The sequence below is a fragment of the Carya illinoinensis genome, chromosome 5, assembly GCF_018687715.1.
Source record: "Carya illinoinensis cultivar Pawnee chromosome 5, C.illinoinensisPawnee_v1, whole genome shotgun sequence".
NCBI lineage: Eukaryota > Viridiplantae > Streptophyta > Magnoliopsida > Fagales > Juglandaceae > Carya > Carya illinoinensis.
Genome location: NC_056756.1, coordinates 47,796,815 through 47,818,465, shown reverse-complemented (window position 1 = coordinate 47,818,465; position 21,651 = coordinate 47,796,815). Strand labels below are relative to the sequence as shown.

General features: G+C 37.2%; 2 protein-coding genes across 2 annotated transcripts; one reads left to right on the top strand and one right to left on the bottom strand.

Moving 5' to 3' along the window:
• Positions 1–14,443: 14,443 nt before the first annotated feature.
• LOC122308778 (LEAF RUST 10 DISEASE-RESISTANCE LOCUS RECEPTOR-LIKE PROTEIN KINASE-like 2.3) lies at positions 14,444–18,154 on the bottom strand. The gene is made up of 7 exons (XM_043121985.1): positions 17,349–18,154; positions 17,102–17,134; positions 16,955–16,987; positions 16,758–16,784; positions 16,238–16,297; positions 16,052–16,099; positions 14,444–15,751 (listed from the first exon to the last, which is right to left on the bottom strand). The coding sequence occupies exons 1-7, from the start codon at positions 18,124–18,126 to the stop codon at positions 14,619–14,621; spliced, it is 2,112 nt and encodes a 703-aa protein (XP_042977919.1). The 5' UTR covers positions 18,127–18,154; the 3' UTR covers positions 14,444–14,618.
• A 199-nt stretch (positions 18,155–18,353) lies between these two features.
• Positions 18,354–20,620, top strand: LOC122308779 (rust resistance kinase Lr10-like). The gene is made up of 2 exons (XM_043121986.1): positions 18,354–19,181; positions 19,365–20,620. The coding sequence occupies exons 1-2, from the start codon at positions 18,491–18,493 to the stop codon at positions 20,507–20,509; spliced, it is 1,836 nt and encodes a 611-aa protein (XP_042977920.1). The 5' UTR covers positions 18,354–18,490; the 3' UTR covers positions 20,510–20,620.
• Positions 20,621–21,651: the final 1,031 nt, after the last annotated feature.

Here is a 21,651-nt window from a genome sequence, read left to right as displayed (position 1 = left end):
AGATGAAGATATTGGACGCGTGGAGAGACGATCGGGCGGTTAGTGATTCGGTAATGGGAAAAAGAAAGATTTTATGAGTGCCGGTGGGGTCTAACAGGGACGGTGGGTGGCTAGAAATAACAATACGTGGCGTCTCGTGTGTTGGGTAACTTGGGTTGGCATTTTTTTCTTTTTTTTGTTTTTTTTTTTTTCCTTTTATGTTCGGCCCTTCCCGCCTCTGACAATGAATGTTCCATCCATGAAGGCACATGTCTGTGCTGAAAGAGTACGGGTGTCGTGAGATGCAGGATCGCGTGCCCGACTTGGACCTCGTACCTTGTGTCCTGCTGATATTTCGTGTCCAGTTCTCATTTGCCTTTTTCTTCCCTTAAATAAATATTTATTTTATATTATATGATTTTTGGATTAAAAATATCGAGAGCTATGATTGAGTCACCTGTGCAGAACGAGATTGAGGACAAGCTTCACAGTCAATTCAGTGGAGAATTTAATTTATTGAATGGAGCCCGGTCCACTAAGGATGTCTCGATTTTTTTTTAAAATTGGAGTATCCTCTCTAGCTTTCTGTTAGAGGTGGAGTTTAGCGTGGGAAATTCTGTTATGGCAGTTACAGAAGGAAGAATGCTACCGACGGGGGAAGGTATGGAGGGGCTGGAAGGAATGTGGGAGAACCTCAGGCTGACGGAGAAGGAGAGCTCACCAATTGAGCTTGGTGGAATGGAGGAAAGGATGCGAGAGAAGGGAGGGAAGAGTCTGGTTGGGAAGATCTGGATCGATAGACAGATTGGGAGGGAATTTGTGGAATCCACGATGGGGAAGATCTGGAGGGTGAGCAAGCCGGCACGGTTCAAGGAGATTGGGCCAAACACTTTTATCATCACTTTCTCCACACACGCAGATAAGGATAGAGTGATGGATGGCCGGCCATGGTTATTTGATAACCATCTCTTTGCTCTCAAACTGTTTGATGGATTGGCTCAAGCACAGTCAATAGTTTTTGACACTGAAGTGTTCTGGATCAGAATGCTGAACTTACCATTGGGAAGCATGAGTGAAGAGAGTGGGAGGATGATTGGTAGTACGGTGGGCAGGGTTGTAGAGGTCGATGTTCCTGAGGATGGCATAGGATGGGGTAGCTCACTGAGAGTGCGAATTGAGATCCCAATCCAGCAAGCTATCACAAGAGGGCGCATGGTTGCTGTGGAAGGTAAGAAGGTGTGGGTGAGTTTTAAATATGAAAAACTGCCTCGATTGTGTTTTAAATGTGGGCTTATGGTTCATGATGGATCGGATTGTAGTAAGATAAGAGGGGGAAGGGGAGAGGGGCCTCAGTTTGGGGCATGGCTTCGAGCAGAAAAAACTAGTAGGGGAACTTTCTGGAGAAGTGATTCTTTTAGAAAAAATAGAGACAGTTATTATCAGGGGAGCAGTGAGAATATGGAAGGGAGAGATAGATGGGGTAAAGAGGTGAGTGAGAAGGAGGGGGAAAATGGGGAAGAGGGGATGGTGAGGGAGGCTATGAGTGAAGAAAGAGGAGTTAAAGGAGGGGGTGAGAAAGGTGAAGATAGTCTTTATGAGAATAGAAGGGAGGTGGAAGTGGTGAGGGAGGTAGGGAAGGAAAAAATGGGTGGTGAAAATTCGAGTTATGAAAAAGAAATAGAAGGAGAGTTTGAGGGGCCTGAAGCAAGTAAGAAGGAGGTGGATATGGGTGAACTAATCTTGATGCAAAAGGGAGGAGGAGAGCAGGGAGATGCAGAAGGAATGCAGAGTAGGAGTATAGAAGTGGTGAAAGAAATTGAGGGGGGAAAAAATTTAAAAAATATTGAGGAAGAAGATGTGAATGAAACTGTTTATGGGGGGAGATGGAAGAGGAGGGCAAGGGAAAAAGGTTGCAGCCTGCTTCCTGAGGTTCTGAAAAGTTCTAAGAGGAAACTATTGGGGGAGGGGATAGAAGAGGGAGGTAGTGTGAGGGGTCTGAAAAAAATTAAAGCTGAAAAAGGGGGAAGAATGGTTGAGGTATCAAATGTATTGGCGGAGGCTGTGAGGCAGCCCCGCCAACAGCCATGAAAATCTTAAGTTGGAACTGTCGAGGGCTGGGCAACCCTCGAACAGTTCAATCCCTTTATGTAACAATAAGGGAAACTAGGCCTGATATTGTTTTTTTGATGGAGACTAGGATGTCAGTAAATAAAGGGAGTACATTGTTGAAGAAAATGGGTTTTGAGGGTTGTGTAGGGGTGGATTCGAGGGGTTTTAGTGGGGGTCTTCTACTGCTGTGGAGGGTAGAAGAAAGGGTGGAGTTGATTAACTTTTCCCATAGACACATCAATTGTTGGATTGATGATGGGGATGGGGGAAACAAGTGGTTACTTACTGCCTTTTATGGGCACCCAGATTCGAATAAAAGGCAAGGATCTTGGGATCTTTTGTCATCCTTTAATCCTGGGCAACTTAAGGGGTGGCTGGTAGTGGGGGATTTTAATGAGATTTTATGTAATAGTGAGAAGCAAGGGGGAAGGGATAGGAGGGAGGAACAGATGGAGGCTTTTAGAAGGGTATTAGAAGATGGTTCTCTAACTGACTTGGGATGGAGGGGGAGTAAGTTCACATGGTGCAATGGGCAGGAGGATGGATCTGTCATCAGGGAGAGGCTAGATCGAATGGTTGCTAATAATAGTTGGAGAAGTAAGTTTGTGGAGTTAAAGGTGGATATCTTGCCTGCTGTATGCTCAGATCACAGCCCAGTGGTACTTACTGCAAATTGGGAAATAAGAAGGGGAGGGGTAAGAAGAGGTCATTCCTTTAAATATGAGATAAGTTGGGATGTGGGGGAGGGGTGTAGGGAGGTAGTGAAGGAAGTATGGGAGAGAGGTAGAAGAAGGATGGGGCCACAAGAAAAAGTGCAAAATAAGTTGGCAGGGTGTAGGGGGGCTTTGAGTCAATGGAGTAAAAAGATGTTTAAGGGGGCAGAGAAAGAATTAACAGAAAAATTAGCTGAACTAAAGAAATTGCAGGAGAGGGAAGAGAATTTACAGCTCTCTTTAATTAAAGCAAAAAGTAAGGAAGTGGAGGAGTTGTTGGAAAGAGAGAATTTGAGATGGAAGATTAGAGCTAAGAGGCACTGGTTACAACAGGGAGACAGAAATACAAGGTTCTTCCATGTGTGTGCTTCTCAAAGAAGAAGGAAAAGTACAATTGCAAAGATTGATGATATGGAGGGGAATGTGGTGCAGGGATGGGAGCAGATTGAAAGAGCTTTCAGGGAATACTTTTGTGGGATTTATACTTCCTCAAACCCTACAATAGAGCAGGTAGAGGCCTGTATTGGTGGAGTGGAGCTGAAAATAGATAGTGAAAAGAGAAAAAGAATGGAGAGACAGTTTCAACCAGAGGAAGTGGAAAGGGCTTTAAAACAAATGTCTTCTTTAAAATCCCCTGGTCCTGATGGATTTGGAGTGGGGTTTTATAAAACACATTGGGAGGTGGTTGGTAGGGAGGTTTGTGAGGCTGTTATAGATTTTCTAAATGGTGGGGACATGAGGATTGGAATTAATCACACACTGATTGCTTTAATCCCTAAGGTGAGAACACCTAACTCAGTAAGGGATTTTCGACCAATAAGCCTTTGTAATGTGTTTTACAAACTCATTTCAAAGGTGCTGGCAAATAGGATGAAAGAGGTGTTGCAAGGCTGTATATCCCTGAACCAGAGTGCATTCATCCCTGGAAGGTTAATTTCTGACAATATAATGATTGCTTATGAATTGTTACACTCCATGAATACTAGGAAAAAGGGAAGAACTGGTTGTATGGCTGTGAAACTGGATATGGCAAAGGCTTATGACAGAGTTGAGTGGGTTTTTCTAAATGGAATGTTGTTGAAGTTGGGATTTGGAGAGAAGATGACAAAGCTGCTAATGAATTGTGTGAGCTCAGTTACCTACTCAATCATTGTAAATGGGATGGTTGGGATGCATATAAAGCCCTCTCGAGGTCTAAGGCAAGGGGACCCATTATCCCCTTACCTTTTTCTGATTTGTGCAGAGGGGTTAAGTCTGTTACTGAATAGTGCAGAACAGAAGAGTCAGATCAGAGGGGTTTCAGCAGTAAGAGGGGGAACTAAGATTAACCATCTTATGTTTGCAGATGACTGTGTAATTTTTTGTAGAGCCAAAATTGAGGAGTGGAAGAGAATTGATGGTATTCTGGGCCACTATGAGTTAGCATCTGGCCAAACCATTAATAAGCAGAAAACAGCAATCATGTTCAGCTCAAATGTCAAGAAACCAGTGCAAGATGAAGTGGTGAAGGAGATAGGGGCAACTGGATGTGATAGTTATGAAAAATACCTTGGTCTTCCAGTAATGGTTGGAAGGGCAAAGTATAGAACCTTCCAAGGGATCAAAGAGAGAGTTTGGCAAAAAATTCAGAACTGGAAAAACATGTTTCTATCCAAAGCAGGGAAAGAAATAATGATCAAGGCAGTGCTTCAAGCTATACCAACATACTCTATGAGTGTGTTTAAATTGCCTAAAAAACTGTGTGAAGATATTGAGACAATTATGGCAAGATTCTGGTGGAAACAAGGCAAGAAGGAGGCAGGTATACATTGGAAAAATTGGATGAAGTTGGGGGAATCTAAAAATGTGGGTGGTCTCGGTTTTAGGGATATGGAGACTTTTAATAAAGCAATGTTGGCAAAACAAGGGTGGAGACTAATGAAAAGGGAAGACTCATTGGTTGCAAAAATCTTTAAAGAAAAGTATTTCAGGGAAGGAAATTTTATTGAGGCGAAGTTGGGTAGCATGCCATCATATATATGGAGAAGCTTGTGGTCAGTACAAGAAGTAGTAAGGAGTGGTATGAGGTGGAGGGTGGGAAATGGAAAGGATATACAAATTTGGGGGCAAAAGTGGATGCCTGTACCTAGCTCCTTTTCTGTCCAATCTCCAGTAAGGGTACTAAGTCCTGAAGCAAGGGTATGTGAATTGGTTGATGATGGGACAAGAAACTGGAACTGTAAGTTGGTTAGGGAGGTCTTTAGTAAAGAGGAAGCTGCTGTCATATGTGCTATCCCTCTTAGTCGAATGGGGGCTTCTGATAAAATGATTTGGGGCTTGACAAAGGATGGTAAGTACACTGTGAAAAGTGCATACCATGCTGAAATTCAAAGATATAAAGAGATGCAAGGACAAGTTTCAAGTCCTGTGAGAGAGGGGGAGAGGTGGAAGAGTGTTTGGTCTCTACAAGTTCCAGGGAAGTGGAAGCATTTGATGTGGAGGGCCCTTCACAATATTTTGCCAACTAAGCTGAGTTTATATAAAAAAAGAGTGGTAGAGGACTCGATATGCCCAGTCTGCCTTCAAGAAGAGGAAGAAATAGTGCATGCTTTGTGGTCCTGCCCTGCTTCTACTGATGTATGGGCAGAAGAGGGCAGTCCAGTGCATAAATGGAGCTCGATTGGTAGGGATTTTGAAGACCTTTGGAGGCAAATGGAAAGGGAATTGTCTCAAACAGATGTGGAAAAGGTGGTGGCCATTATGCAGTCGATATGGCATAGAAGGAATACTTGGGTGTTTGAAAATAAATTCTGCAGTCCAACCAGTGTTATGAAAAGAGCTTTGGTCAGCTTGGAGGATTTTCAACAGGTGCAAAGTGATGGTAAAACTGGTGAGAAGAAAAAGAACAAAGCTAATAGGGAAATGGTGTGGCAGAAACCTGAGGAACCTTTTGTTAAAGTGAACTTTGATGCAGCTGTAGAACAAAAAGAAAGAAGAATTGGAATAGGGGTGGTAATGAGGGACTCTAGAGGGGATGTACTTTTGTCTTTAAGTGCAAAAATCATGGATGTTGCCTCTCCTTTTATGGCTGAATGTAAAGCTCTAGATAGAGCTTTGGAACTGTGCAAGGAGCTAGGATGTTTTTCTGTATGGTTCGAAGGGGATGCACTGCAGGTTGTGGAGAGAGTAAACAGAGAAGAAGAAGATGAATCGTGGGAAGGCCAAGTAGTTGGGGATCTTCAGAAAACCATCAGAAGCTGCAATGGATGGAAGCTGAGTTTTATTCACAGGGAAAGTAACCAAGTGGCTCATAGTCTTGCTAAGATGGGTCTGAACATAGAAGAGGAAAGGGTGTGGATGGAAAGTGTCCCACCTGCCTGTAAACAGAAAGTTATAGATGACAAAATCTGTAAACAATTGATACGTTACTGATATGAATACAAACAGAGGTTATTTCAAAAAAAAAAAAAAATTCAGTGGAGAATTTTATCAATAATAATAATAATAAGGTAATTTGTAAATAAAAATAAAATAATTATTAATTAATTGTAATAGATATATGAGTTAAATCAACTGCATATAATTTAGCTATAAGATAACGTCAAAAAATAAGATAAAAGATTCAGATTGTTAAAAAAAAAAGATTTATATTTTTAAAAAGAATAAACTTTTCAAGGCAAATTCAATCTAATCACTTTAAAGAAATAAATATCTATATAAGACAAACAAACTCTCTCTATTGGAGCTCCTGACGCCTAGACTCACCATAATTTTTCTACGTTTAGACTAAATTTTTCTATTGTATTATGAAATATGTGAGCCTATGAGAGATTGTAAAATCACTTATTATAGTAGATTTCGCCACCAAACAATCCGTGGACGTAGGTATTATGCTGAACAACGTAAATCCCTGTGTCTCGTTATATTTATTTTTATTTGTTTATTTATCACGTATTTGTGAATGAACATGAAGAACACCTTATCGAAGCCCAAATCATCATCGTGGGCTGAGGATGATTTTTTCTTTCCTTTCGATCTGTTGTGCAAATTAAGGCATTAACAATTGGTACCATCTGTGGAATCGATTTATTATCTACATCGGAATCAAGATAAGGATGATTCTTTGGCTCACAAATTTATCTTCAGAATATAAGATAAATTCCTCCACCTTGCATTTATTATTTTTATTTCAAAATTTATCTGTTAAAACATATCATATATATGTATATGATCCCGTAACATGCATATATATGTATGTGTGTGTGTGTAGATATGAGTGGGCACGAACTCGACATGCACCATGCACAGGACGTAATGTGCATGGTCCCGTGTGCTGGCTTACGGCACAATCCCCAGTGGGGCCCCCCGTGCATGGCAAGCTTGTCGCCCACCACCTCAGTGACTAGCTCGGCACAGAGCTGGCCACTAGGCCAAGCACTAGAACAAATCTAACAATGATTTCCCTACTGTTATCTCGCACCAGAAGCGTGGGAGCATGTAGGAAGCCACCCATCAGTTGCCTAGGGATTTGCAAGACTACTGGTGGCCACAACTGAGACCACTGACATTGTCTGTTGCCGGAGAAGTGCTTCTCGCCTAGTGGCATGGTCAGATCCGACGAACAAAGGGTGCAACATGCTACGGGCAGCACCACCTAACAACAACTCACTAACCAGCGAGCCAGTCAACAACCACCACCAGCCGCCTCCTAACCCATTGGCATTTTCTGTCATCGGTGAGGTAGCCCTCGACCCTGAAGCTCCTTCCCGATGTTTTCTGTCGTCGTACGTGGTTCTGCAAGTTAGCATTTTCTGCCAGCCACCTGCATGCATGGCGTGGCCCTGATCCAACCAATCCTCGGTTGTTTCATGTGTAGGGCCAGTCGCCTCCATGCACAGTGCTGCCCATGCCGCCCAGGTCCGACCACGAGAACGGACAACTTCCACCATCAATTCCTCGCAACAGTAACACACTGTGAGCACAGGTGGTGAGAGCATGTTGACGTGCGCACACCACTGTGCACCCAATGGCCTTAGCCGGCAGGCATGATCACCTCCTTTGCCCGGTGAAGGGCAAGGCTAGCCACCTAGTCGAAGAATCAGACTGCTTCTCGCCACTGCAAACTCGTCAACTTTTACTTCATGGCATGCATAGTTCATGTGACAGTGGTTCTGTCGTCTGCAGCTCGGGCCGTAGCAAACCCCAACTAGCTTGCTGGAGATTTCTATTACCGACAAGGTTTTGCTCCCTGTAAAAGAGGTCACCACCTCCACACCAATTAGGTCTGCACCTCCACTCGTTTGCACCTCCACACCGGTCAGCCACAAAAGTTTGGCACCCACACACAAGTAAGCAGGGCCGTAATCGAGATGAGCCGAGCTGGTCTTTGATTTGCCGAGCTAGAGTCGACTCAAAATACTTGAGTTCGAGATTTTTTTTATTCTTTGTTCAAGCTCGACTCAATAAGCTAAACTCTCAACTTGAGCTCGAGCTCGATTTCGTCCCACAAATGAGTTCAAGTCGAGCCGAGCTCGAGCTCGAGCTCGAATTATTTATTTTTTTATTTTTGGAATAAGATTTAATAATTAATAAATAAAATAAAATATTTAATATTAAATTTATACAACTAACAAGTATAACCTCTATTGAATTATAAAATTTTAAAAAATTTATAAATAATTAATATCTAACTAGTTGATATTTATCCAAAATAACAATATATTATATGCCTATATATATTATTAATACATATATTTAATATGATAGCATGTATTTATTTCATATATAGTTCTCATATACTAGTATATGAAATTATTAAATTTTACCGACTAATTATTATACAAATTATAAAATATACCTATGAAGTAAGTATATTCACTATATAGACATAAGTAATTAGATTACATATTGTATATTTCATTATAAAAGTTGTATGCTTATATTATTAACTAATACATATATATATATATAAAATATGTATGTATATATTTATCAATATATGAATGAATTTTAATCAGGTCAAGCTAACGAGTCAATTCGAGCATAAACGAGTTAGGCCTTAACAAAATTTAGCCAAGTCGAATCGAGTTTTATCGAGTATGTGTCATTTACATATTGAGCGGGTATCTGCTTTCACGAGCAAGTTTTTTTCTTTTCACGAGTCGAGTTTTATTCGAATTTAACCGAGCGGGCTATCGAACAGACTAGTTCATTTACAGCCCTACAAGTAAGGTGAGCAACAACTCGCCACCCCCATGATAGTATTTTCTGTCACCGCTCCATGAATTTTAAGGTTTAATAGAATAAATAATAATGTCACAATATGAATTTGAGTACTTAATAGCATGTGGGAGTTATCTAATCAAGTGATTAAGCACTAAGTTAAAATTGGGTCCATTTAGGGTTTAAAGGCAAATTTTGGAGTTTTGGAAAAGCATTTAGGGTTTCAATTTCAACTAAGTTTTTGAAGTGTCAATTGAATTCCAAATGTTTAGGAATTTTCTAGGGTTGAAACTCTCTTTGGTTTGACACAAATTGGATGCTTGGATGGAATAAGGTTTTCTTAGGTGGCATTATCATAAAGCTTAATTTCCTTCTCATTTCCATCACACGGTTCCTTTTGGTGCCAAGTGTCCAATACTATTTGTTAAGTATGGCTAAAATCTTACCAAGTGTCCAAACAAAAAACATTTAACCTAATTTGGATATTTCATATTGTGATTTTGAAAACACTGCTCTATGTGCTACTATTTAGTCCGAAAAAGTAAAAAGTAAACATTGTACTGTAAAATCAAGTAAACATTGTACTATAAAATCCTAAATAATCATACTATTCTTAAAGTGCAAATCATTTGTTGAAATTTGACTCTAGGGGTGAAAGTTTAAATCGAAAAACTGGCTCGTACTGGACATGTTTAAAAATATATATAAATTAAATTTGTAATAATATATAAAATATATTTTATATATAATATACATAATTATATATGAAATCTTTATATATAATTATATATCATATATAAAATAATTTTATATTATAATTTATAATATAAAATTTTAATCTTAAATATGAACATTTGTAATTTGTTTAGTATGATACTATGATATATATTAGTATTATACTATGATATTAACAAAATATTATAATTTATAGTATTAACACTATAATATTATGATATATTAATATGTAATATAAATTGACACTTGATTAAAACTGAAAAACCGAACCAGAACCGGTAAAACCGGAAGTACCGGTTTAGGAGGGTAACCAGTGTGGAATCGGTTCTTGAAAATGCAAAACTAGTGTAACCAGTTTAATTCTAAAACTTCTGTAAAACTAGACCAAACCGGACTGGCTACACCCCTATTCGATTCATAAGTGCCTCGAAATAATTAAAATACTTTTTCAAGTAAGCATTTCATTCGAAAATTGAAAAGGGTTTTATTGCGCTATAAAATTCTAAATATGAAAACGAAACTAATGGTGTAGACAGTATTTCATTTGAACACTTCTAGGTACCTCAAATAAATAAAATCGCGATTCTGAAAGCATAGTGAGCAGCAATACTGACTATGTTGACAAACTAAAATCTATGCGATTGATTCAATTTTGAAAAATTTTAGATTTTCAAGAGCTTCTTAAAGCTTAAAAAGATTCATTCATTGAATTTCTAAGAGGCTGTCACAAATACTGCAGTCTATTGTTCTGGCGCTTTTGTAGAACTGTACTTCCATAACTTCCATGAACTCATTATGGGAAAACCAGAACATAATGAGATAACGATATACGAAAAGTAATGATATCACCGGCAACACCAAATGAGGATTGGCCGCTATATTGGCGTGTGGCTTTGCATGGCGATGGGAATAGGGTGGGGTCAGACACATCGTAATTCGTAAAAATTTAAGCCCAAGGACTCTATGATGCATGGAGCTCATGTGCGACTTTTGTGCTGTGCGAGACTCATGTGCTAGTTCAACGACACCATTTCTTGGCCCATGCAATAGATCATTGCTCAGGGAGTGCGGTGTTTTGGAGATCGTACCAATTTGGTGACCAAAAGGCATTATATGAGATATTTGTTGACCTATTTGAGAAAAAAAAAGTGCAAAAAAAAAAAAAAAAAAGTGCAAAAAAAAGGAAAATATACTGTAAACATAGATTTTTAGAGAGGTATAAACTTTTCTTTACCAGGTACAACCTTAGTTTTTCTTATATTATAGTTAAGAAAAAAAAATATAGTAAGAAAGAGAAATAATATTTGCAGTCGTGAATGTGTAAGTATCACACACTCTTTTTGACAAATGATTGCACAGTACTTACGCACTCCATAATTGTGTATCTAGCATTACTCAGTAAGAAATCTTAGATTCCACAAATGAGAAAAGTCTCCTAAGGAAAAGAAAATTGTTATGGTAGGTAGCATTCTGGATAATGGATTATCCCATATAGTAGGGATAGAACCAATATACAAATAGGAAACAACTACTTGATAAAATATTGAAAAATAGTTTATTTACAACTCCATATTAAGTGGGGGATAATATTGAAAAATTAAATTTCAATTTTAATGAAATTGTATACTAGCATTGATTGATTGTAAAATAATTATAAAAAGAATTATAAGTATATTATTATCCAAAAATATACATTTTAAATTTCTTTAATTTTTGTTTTGATTTTAAAAGAAATAATATTGTATTATAGAGTTGTAAAATAATTATGCTCATACCAATTCTCTATTTTTATTGCCTGCTAAAGTTTAGAAAACCAAATTGTAGCTCGGCCAGGCATGATATTTATAATGAGGATGAATGATATTACAAAATTCAACACCCTTTCTACCTTCCTTAATCATCCATTGGTATTATATCATAAACAATAGCAATCTATATTATCAACGAACCACAAGCAAAAACCCTGCCTGATCGACTGGTTTTTACTTGAAAGCCCACAACGCGCAAAGTACACAAAGTTAAAGCAGGCCCAATGTAGAAAAGAGCCCATTGGAAAAGAAAAACGCACCACAACAAAACCTTTTTTTTTTTTTTTTTTACTATTTTTGGAATTGAAAAATTCTAGTCATCATGCTCACACCATGCACCACACATAATTTTTTAAATATTTTTTCTCTTACCAAATATAGGGCGTATGGATTATGAGTAAAAGAACTTAATTAATTTAAGAAGAATAAAAGAAAAAAATAATAAAAATAAGTGTGGTGTGTGGAGATCATGATGAACAGCAAAACTCAAATTGAAAATAAATAAGATATAGTAGCCAAACCAAAAAGAAAATGAAAAGAGAGAACAAAATGATGAGCTCTGTTTTCTGGGTTCTTGCAATACCAAGGAGATGTTGTGGTTAACAAACCTACACAAAAGAATTTTCTTCATTTCTTTTTAGGAGATCATTTTCTAGAATCTCTTTTACTCGTTGTTGGTTATTGTCTTTTTGGAGTACACATGTCAAATTTTGTTGTCCTATGATGTGACACATTGAAATTAAAGAAAATTCGTTAATATTCTTTGCTCGAAGCTTCTCTCAAGTAATTTTTTCAATAAAAATCTCAATTAAATTATTCATTTAATATTGTCAAATGAACATAAATGGATACAAATAAACTAATATTTAGTTCATCATGCGCCACTTCTATTAAATGTGCACTATTTGACAAGTAATTATTAGATAGTTTGATGATATGGACAAGTGGTACTCTTAATATATCTTAAAATGCTATATATGCATAAGAAATTAATGTTTATACAAGCAGTTTTAATGTTATGGCATACCATAATAAGTTGGGAGTATGTGGTTACTAAATCATTTTTCTTGTTCAAGATCAAATGATCATATCGACGATTTCTTTTCATGTGTACGTTTGGGCATAAATTATACTAAAATTGAAAAAAAAGAAATGATAATTTGAATTTGCTATGAAACTTGTTACTATACAATATATACACACATAAATGAGCCTATGCCACGGAGTGTTCTAGAACATGGCACTCGATCAATTAGTGAGGCCAATACCATGCCTGTTAAAATATATAATATGTTCGGTCTTTTAAATGGACGACGTTTGTTTTCTTCCTTTTTTGTTGACGTTAACAATCATCTCGAAAATTTCATGAAATTGAGCTTATTTTCAAGATAAACAAATTTTAAAATTGAAAACAGGTAAATAAGTGCAAAACTATAAGTATGCATTGTTTTGTAAAGAAGGATTTCCTCTCCAACTCTTAGAGGGAGTCCACATTTATTTATAAATGATCATACACTTGTATTTGATTCTGTCTCCAACTCTACATGTTTATCAAGATTATATAGGGTTAGTTTGAAGGCTTATCACCTTGCTTGTTTCCTTCAATCTTAACCTTATCACTTGCATGCAGGTTGTTTGGGTTGTGAGTTATCTTCATCATGATCTAATCTATCAAGGAGAGTAAAAAAAGTAAGATAATAAAGGTCCTCTTATAAAGTACAAATCACTATAGAATCAATCCCATGTTGAATCAAAGCTGCATTGTATATGTAGGTGTTTCATTCTTCAAATTATTATTCTTTGCTCAATATGATAAACATATATAAATTTATTGAAAAAATAAGTTGGCATCTATCAAATTTAGGTATAATCCTACAAAAATTAATCGAGTCCATTTAAATAATCGAAAGAGATAACAATAATTACTAATGGATCTCCATCCAGACAACTTTAGTAATCTTGTTAGGGAAGCGTTAAGTGACTAAGCCCATCTATTTTCTTTAATAAAGAGTAGTGAAGCCCATGTTTTGGGGGGTGGGCTTTGAGAGAGAGAGAGAGAGAGAGAGAAGCATTAGGCTTTGAGGTTTTTCCACTCTTTTGGGGATGTCTTACATTCTGTCCGTGAGATATACTGATATGGGTCTAGGCTAGTGATGAGCCATCATCAGTTACTAACTTACTAGGCTACGACTGTGGTCATAACTAATTTCTCCAACTGGTCCAAAATAAAATCTCAAATAAAAAAAAATTGCACATAAAGATTTTAGAAAAAGTAAAGGACAAGATTTTAGTTTATTCAACTTTTACAGGATGTGTGCAAGGTGCTCTCTAATATTCTAGAAATTGATAGTTATAAAAATGATGTTTTTAGCAACAAGGACATATGTGGGTGTTATATATAGAGGTAATAATGTTGTTGTGTAGGGTACAAAATTCAAATACAAAATATAATTAAGATGGCCGAAAAGAATGAAATTATATGCATATCATGAAATAATCATTAGCCATAGTGGCTGGGAAGGATTTCAAGAATTAATAGGACATGTAGATGTCACAAAAATGGCTCTCTCTTCTTTCTTTCTTTTTTTTTTTTTTTTTTTTTTTGAGAATTATGTAGAGGAGATCTTTTTTTTTTTTTTTTTTTTACCATTTTGAAAGTTTCAAATGGTGTTTTTTTTTTTTTTAATGGTTATGGAGGACTTTAGAGTGTTATCCTCACGGTTTTCTTTTAAGGACTACAAACAACATAGGGCCTTGGAACCAATGCAACGGCCTCGTGACATTTCAGGAGCTCTTTACAATGACTAATATATGAAAAACTCAAGAAGCAGGTGAAGATCATGATTAAATTAAAATTGAATAATAAAAATATACCAAGTCAAATTCGTTACTAAGATATGAGCAAACAAAATTTCTTAATAAAAGATAATGGGAATAAGGAAAGCAATCACAAAAAAAGGAACACGAATTTCTTACATAATAATATGAAGCATTTTTGAACTGTCAAATATTACATGATTTCCTTATTGGTTAGGGCTACTAGCTTCCTTATGTAAAACCAACAATCAATATATCAATTACTTCGGATCGACGATTGAGTATATTGACTTGATTGAATTGATGGGAAAGTAAGATTTGAATTGTCTTCAATATCCTCTGGTTCCCTCTCCAGTGATGATAGAAAAGGCTTGGGAGGTATTTGTAAATTTTCAATGCTTCCTTCAAGCATTTCTACAACTTTATTCATTGAAGGACGATAGTTAGGTTTCATCTGTATACACCATAACGCAACTACAATCATCTGCTTGGCTATTTTCTTTTCCTCTTCCATTCCATTTTCTATGGTTATGCTATTTTTATCTTGCACTTCCTCATAGACACAACTGGGAAAGTATTTACTAGACTGGTCTCCAAATGCATTCAAGTTCCTTCGCTTACCCATCATGTCCATCAATAACATTCCAAAACTATAAACATCGGCTTTGTAAGAGATGCTTCCAATATTTTTGTAGCACAACTCAGGGGCCATGTATCCTAATGTCCCCCTTACAGCAGTTAAAGAAACAGTGTTGTTATCCATAGGATACAGTTTTGCCAGACCAAAGTCAGAAACCTTAGGAGTAAAGTCTTCATCAAGGAGAATATTGTGAGGCTTGATATCAAAATGAAGAATCTGCATTTCACATCCTCGATGCAAATACTCAATACCACGAGCTACTCCCAAAGCAATATCATGCATTTTCTCATAGTTTAGAAGAAGACTTCCTTCTTGTGAAAAAATGTATTTATTTAGAGATCCATTGGGCATGAACTCATATATAAGAGCACGTTTTGATCCCTCAACACAAAAGCCAATTAGTTGCACTACATTAATATGATGAATCCTTCCAATTGTTGCAACTTCACTGATAAATTCTTGTCCGTTAGCTTTGGACTTACCTAACATCTTTATAGCTACAAGACGGCCACTTCGAAGTGTTCCCTTAAAGACAGTGCCATAGCCTCCTTCACCTAGTTTATCCTTAAACTTCTTGGTCATATTCCTAATTTCTGAGTACGAATACCTTATTGGTATGAGATTATTGTTGTTTTGTAAAAATTCTTCAATGATGTCAAACGCCGATAAATGTCTCCTGCGCCATTTATATATCAAGAATGCAAGTACAAATGGGACCCCCAACATAGTTATTGCTCCATGGTATAGTCCTATTAATAAGCATCACCAAAATAGATCATAAGCTGGAAACATATCATGTGTTATTTCATTTCTAGTAATTAAGCGCAAAGTAATTTACTTAATTTTAATTTTAGTAATTTAAAAAAAAATTAATTAATTTATTTGCAAAAAAAATGAAAAAATAATAAAATAATTTAGCCCGCTGACCGAATGGACGGGTCCCTATGGGTGTTCAGTCAGTCCAGTCCGGGGGGATGAGTTTTCACTTTTCAGTCCCCTACTACATAATGATCTTAAAAAGGAAAATAAATGACAAAGCAGCTTCTTACCGAAATCTAAGATTAAACTTTTCACGAATACTATGACTTCCTGAAGACCTACAAGAAAGAATAATTTAATTAATTAATGAAGAAAGTGACTTGAAAACTTAAATTGAATATTTATTAATAGTTAAGTAGATCAAATATTTATTAATTCATATTGAATTGTCCCGAAAACTTAAATTGAAACCTCACCTGTCTCATTCCAACCGTACTTGAAATAGTAGTTGTAGATAAAATCACCGATATGCCTTCCTGCTTTGACAAAGAACAAGAATAACATCAGCATTTGGAAAGTCAGAATTAAAACCCAGCTTAAAAATTTTCAAGTAACGGTACTTAAAAATTTCTTCTAATTGGCCAAATGCTGATCGAGACTAATAATTTCATGCTTCAAAGAGCAATTTCATAGAGTGGGACCGGAGTCCCTCGTGCAAATTAATTTAGAGGCATCAGAAAATCGATCTCTCAACTGTCTCTGTTGAGTGAAGTTTTTAGAGTGGAAATCAAATTAAGGAGCCCCTTGTGCAAATTAAATTGCTTTCGTATTAAGCTCCACTCAAGAGTTTCTATATGATTTGGAAGGAGTGGTTCATGAGGGAGGAATGATATCACTCACTCTCCCCTCCCCCACCACAAGAAAAAAGGAATATATGATCACCCATGAAAATTAGAATTTAATAGAGAAAATAAAAACAGAGTTAGATGATCTTACCGATGGTTGTCTGCCTTACTCCACTACCTACAATAGTTAAAAAAATATATACATGATAAATTAGCATCCATGAAAAATAATTAACGAAAAGTATAAATTAATTTATTTTTCCTTTCATGCATTTCCCAGCTCGGTGTATAGGAACGAAAAGCTAGCACGTGGTGATTCCTACACTTGGAGATAGAAATGAGCCTTACCACCAAACAAATATAGTGGTAGCTCAAGGAGTCCTGATTTTGACAAAGAAAAGAACAAACGTCGTTAGTGGTTGGAATTATCAATTCAAAATTTTCATTGTGCTTTCGATCACATATTAATCTTCAATTTTGAGATAAAAAGGTCACCTTTGTATACCCGAAATGGCAGTCCAAGAATTCCTGGTTTGACAAAGAAAAGATAAATAATGTTATACATGCATAAAGAAATTGAATAATTTTATTTATACTACACGCCATCCATATAGTTCAATTTAATTTGAAAAGTAAATTTTAAAATTTAAACCTAACAAATCAAATTATGTCCTAGAAATTTCGTTAAAGTAGCCTTCATCGTTTATTTAATAAGGAATCGGATCCCGCAGTGTTTACTCACCCGCACGTGTTTTGCAGTAATAACGACGTTGTTCGCTAAACTCGAAGATGCCGCACTTTCCATAATCTGTAGACGGGGTTAGCCAAGAAAGCTCAAAACCGTATAGCAATAGGTTGTGAAAGTCTTCGCAGGAAATACTACTTGGGTCATTTCGTAGATTGATCAGGCCACGCCACGATGTCCAAAATATTTGCTCTACTTGGCACAAGTCCTCCACATCCCTTAGGTCCGTGTGGTTATATATCACATATCTAAACCCAGCCTCAGGCTGGGATGAGGATGAGTTGGAAGCATACGCTCTATTGCCAAAGCAACTAGATTTGTTCAGATACCATGGGGAATCCACTCGCTTTTCACAGTTCAACAAAACTACGGCGTTCAAGAAGTAGGGACTGAAATATGTAAGATCAGTCCCAAATGGAGTACTGAAATTATTGTAGCATAGAAAATGACGAGGGATGGAGGAGTAATTATCCTTCTGAATACCTGAGTCTACAACCCGGATTGTTTGGGAAATGTAATTGATTTCCTGTACATTGTATTCTCCGGCAAATAAGTGTAACACGGTTTGATTTTCCTGACATGACAGGTTATAGTACCCGCAGTTTGGAGGATCGCCTTCCAATCGAAATGGAGAGCCTATGTTGAGGATATTGCCGCAAGAAGAAGGAACACAGTCCCGATTTGTATCCTTAGCACTGCAAGTTTGATGAAGTAGCAGCACAACTAGAACGATAAGGCCCATGAGTCCTTCAGAAAGGGATACACCTATCTTCATTGTGTGGGAGAGAGAGAGAGAGAGTATAGCGCATAACTTCCACAGCTGTAAACAAACAATATTTAAGTAGTGTACACCAGCGTCACATCACGCTACTAACTAGTCGGACGTAAGCACCTGCGTCACATATTGCTAATTAATTACTAGTCTTGGTTTGTAGGCCCAGTTTTATATTTTAATATTAGTTGGATTACCAACTAATTAATCCTCTTATTAAATTTATTTATATTTTTTACGATCATTGCCTCAATAAATTTGAGACTGCAAGTGGATCGCCCCAAGATAGTGTGATTGTTTTCCTTTTAGTCACGAGAGGCTCAGAAAACAGATCGGACAATAAAGTATTTGCTCGATCGTAATAAGAATGGCAAAGTCATATTTCTTGTTTGTGCTTTTCATCTTACACCACGGGCAAGGCCAACATGATGAGTGTGCCGTATCACGGCGGTGTGACGGCCACGGCCCAGCCATCCGATTTCCTTTCCAACTCAAAGATCGCCACCCGGACTACTGTGGCTTTCCTGGGTTTCATCTGTCCTGCTCCGATACACACGATACAGTGCTTGAGCTGCCAATTTCAGTCAAGCTTTTTGTCAAAAAGATTGACTACAAATCTCAAGAACTTCAAGTATATCATCCTGATCATTGCTTTCCAAGAGGGATCCAGCAACTCAATTTATCTTCCTCACCTTTCCAATTCACAGGATATCGATTGGGCCTTGATGACTTTTCCTTTTTCAGTTGTTCCCATACTGAAGGAGAAGCACTCACATATAGGAGGGCCATTTCTTGTCTTAGTGACACTAGCTATAGCCACCAAGTTTATGTCTTGAGTGATGATGATGGAATCTATTCGTTGCCCACACTACCTTGTAGAAAGATGTATAGCGCTAGATCAATTCCAGCTGATGGTGTATATCATCCTGATGATATCCTTTATTTGAATTGGTCTAGACCAGCCTGCAGAAATTGTGAACTGAAAGGCAGGAGTTGTATATGTACTAATAGCAGTTGTATTGAGTCAGAAATTCAATGCATCCCCAAACACACCGAAGGTATCATCTTCTATACAATTACCAATTCTTTACTCAATTTCTTAACAATTTTGCAGGCTTTGCTTATAATCGATGATCTTCTGCCACGGGGAATTTTCTGCAAGATTCACGAAATGATAAAATAAATAAATAAATTAAAACGTTTAATCACGTTTAATATATATCAAATCCATATTTTTACAGGTGCATCAACAAAATTAGTTGCCACAGGTGCCATTTTAGGTCCGACTCTTTTCCTACTGCTGGCCTTCGCACTTTATCGCGTCTATAGCAATGACAAAGCAGAAAAAGAATATCGGAAGAGAATTGAAAATTTCTTGGATGATTACAGAAGCTACAAGCCCACGAGATACTTGTACGCTGATCTTAAAAGGATTACAAATCAGTTTACGGAGAAATTGGGCGAAGGTGCCTATGGAACAGTGTTCAAAGGAAAACTTTCTAATGAAATCCACGTTGCTGTGAAGATCTTGAACAGTTCCATGGGAAATGGTGAAGAATTCATAAATGAAGTTGGAATAATGGGTAGAATCCATCATGTTAATGTGGTCCGCTTGGTTGGATTTTGTGCAGATGGATTTAGACGAGCACTAGTTTATGAGTTCTTTTCAAATTATTCATTAGAAAAGTTTATATTTTCAGAGAATTCTAAGAGCCATTTTCTTGGTTGGGACAGATTGCATGATATTTCTCTCGGTGTGGCGAAAGGAATCGAATATCTTCACCAAGGATGTGATCAAAGAATCCTCCATTTTGATATCAAACCTCATAATGTTTTGCTAGACCAAAACTTTATTCCAAAAATTTCTGATTTTGGTCTTGCAAAGTTGTGTTCCAAGGATCAAAGTGCAGTATCTATGACCACAGGCAGGGGGACCATGGGTTACATTGCGCCTGAAGTGTTCTCTAGAAACTTTGGGACTGTGTCTTATAAAGCAGATGTTTATAGTTTTGGAATGTTGTTGCTTGAAATTGTTGGAGGAAGGAGAAGTACAGTTGACTTGACGTCGGAAAATGCTAGCCAAGTATACTTTCCAGAATGGATCTACAATCTCTTAGAACAAAAAGAAGAGTTGCGAGTTTTTATCGAGGGTGATGGAGATATGAAAATTGCAAAAAAACTTGCAATCGTGGGACTTCAATGCATCCAGTGGCACCCAATGGACCGTCCTTCTATGAAACTTGTGGTTCAAATGTTGGAAGGAGAAGGAGATAAATTAATTATGCCCCCTAATCCTTTTGCCTCCCCAGGCCCTACAAGAATCCATGCAAGGAAACCTATAACACATTTAGGCCAAGAGTTGGAGGTCATCCCCGAATTAGATTAAGTTTTATGAGTTTGTTTTGAAAATATTGAAATAATCATGTTGTAGTTGAACATTATTATTTTTTATGTTGGAATGATCATGAAGGAATTCAAAGTTGCTTCTTACATATGAGCTTGATATGATCATATTTGTTTCGAATAAAATTTGGTACTTCGGAAAGAGCTAATCGATATTGACTAGTACTCTTATGGTAGACATGACATTGCTTTAGTGATGTCTACCAAGATTTCCATTTTGTATTGTATACTTGTAATGCATAATGCGTGACCCATTAATCATTAATGGCGATAACTCAATGATTCTAATTAGTTGTTGATCATATATAAAGTTTTGAGTTCATATCCAATTATCAATTCACTTTATACTATTAGTATTAACCATCTAAAAACTCAATAATTAAATTATCTGGTGAAGATGGAGTTTAAGTTATATATGGCTCAAATTTGACTTGAGGGAACATCTACAACTTTCTGTCCTCTATATCTTTCACGTTCTTTTTATAAAAAAAAAAAAAGAAAAAAGTACAAAGTTATTGTAATGCAAATAGTGAAAAATAAACCGGGCCTTCACATTGGTTTACAAGTTGGAAGAGTGAGATCAGTCAAACCACGTGGCAACCATATATCATGTGTTTGGTAAGTTAATAATGTTGCGCCTCTGGCCGCCCAGAAATCACACTCACAATAGATAGAGACAATATTTAAGTGGTTCGGCAACTTGCCTACGTCCACTGAAGCGGAAATTCGATTTTTCAATATGTTTGTACAATTTTACAAACACTCACAACATCTCTCTATCTCTCTCAAATGGCCTCCGTTCTGGGTTTCCCCAGAACCCATTTTGGCCCCAAGCCTCTGTCCCGATCTCTCACCGCAGTGAGGATAATTTTCTGCAACTGAGCTCTCTCCTATTTATAGGAGAGAACAGCCTACCACCTATGCATTAGGTGCAGCCCTCTATGACTTTTCATAGTGAGTGGGTGGGTGAAATGGTGGCTGCAGATGGTGGGTGGTGGCTGCAGACAGTGGGTGGGTGAGCACACTTGGGTTGACTTCAACAATCACCCCCTCCACCCAAGTGTGCCACACCAGGCTGCTTGCAAACTGATTCATTCTTCAAATGATTGCACTCCTTCATTGGAA

Bases quoted from the DNA above. Each gene is read 5' to 3' on its own strand.
- LOC122308778 (XM_043121985.1), bottom strand. From the start codon at position 18,126: ATGAAGATAGGTGTATCCCTTTCTGAAGGACTCATGGGCCTTATCGTT. The intron at 16,988-17,101 runs GTGACCTTTTTA...TGTCAAAATCAG, and splicing joins GCCATTTCGGGTATACAAAG to GACTCCTTGAGCTACCACTA. The intron at 16,785-16,954 runs GTAAGGCTCATT...TAACTATTGTAG, and splicing joins ACCACTATATTTGTTTGGTG to GTAGTGGAGTAAGGCAGACA.
- LOC122308779 (XM_043121986.1), top strand. From the start codon at position 18,491: ATGGCAAAGTCATATTTCTTGTTTGTGCTTTTCATCTTACACCACGGG. The intron at 19,182-19,364 runs GTATCATCTTCT...ATATTTTTACAG, and splicing joins CATCCCCAAACACACCGAAG to GTGCATCAACAAAATTAGTT.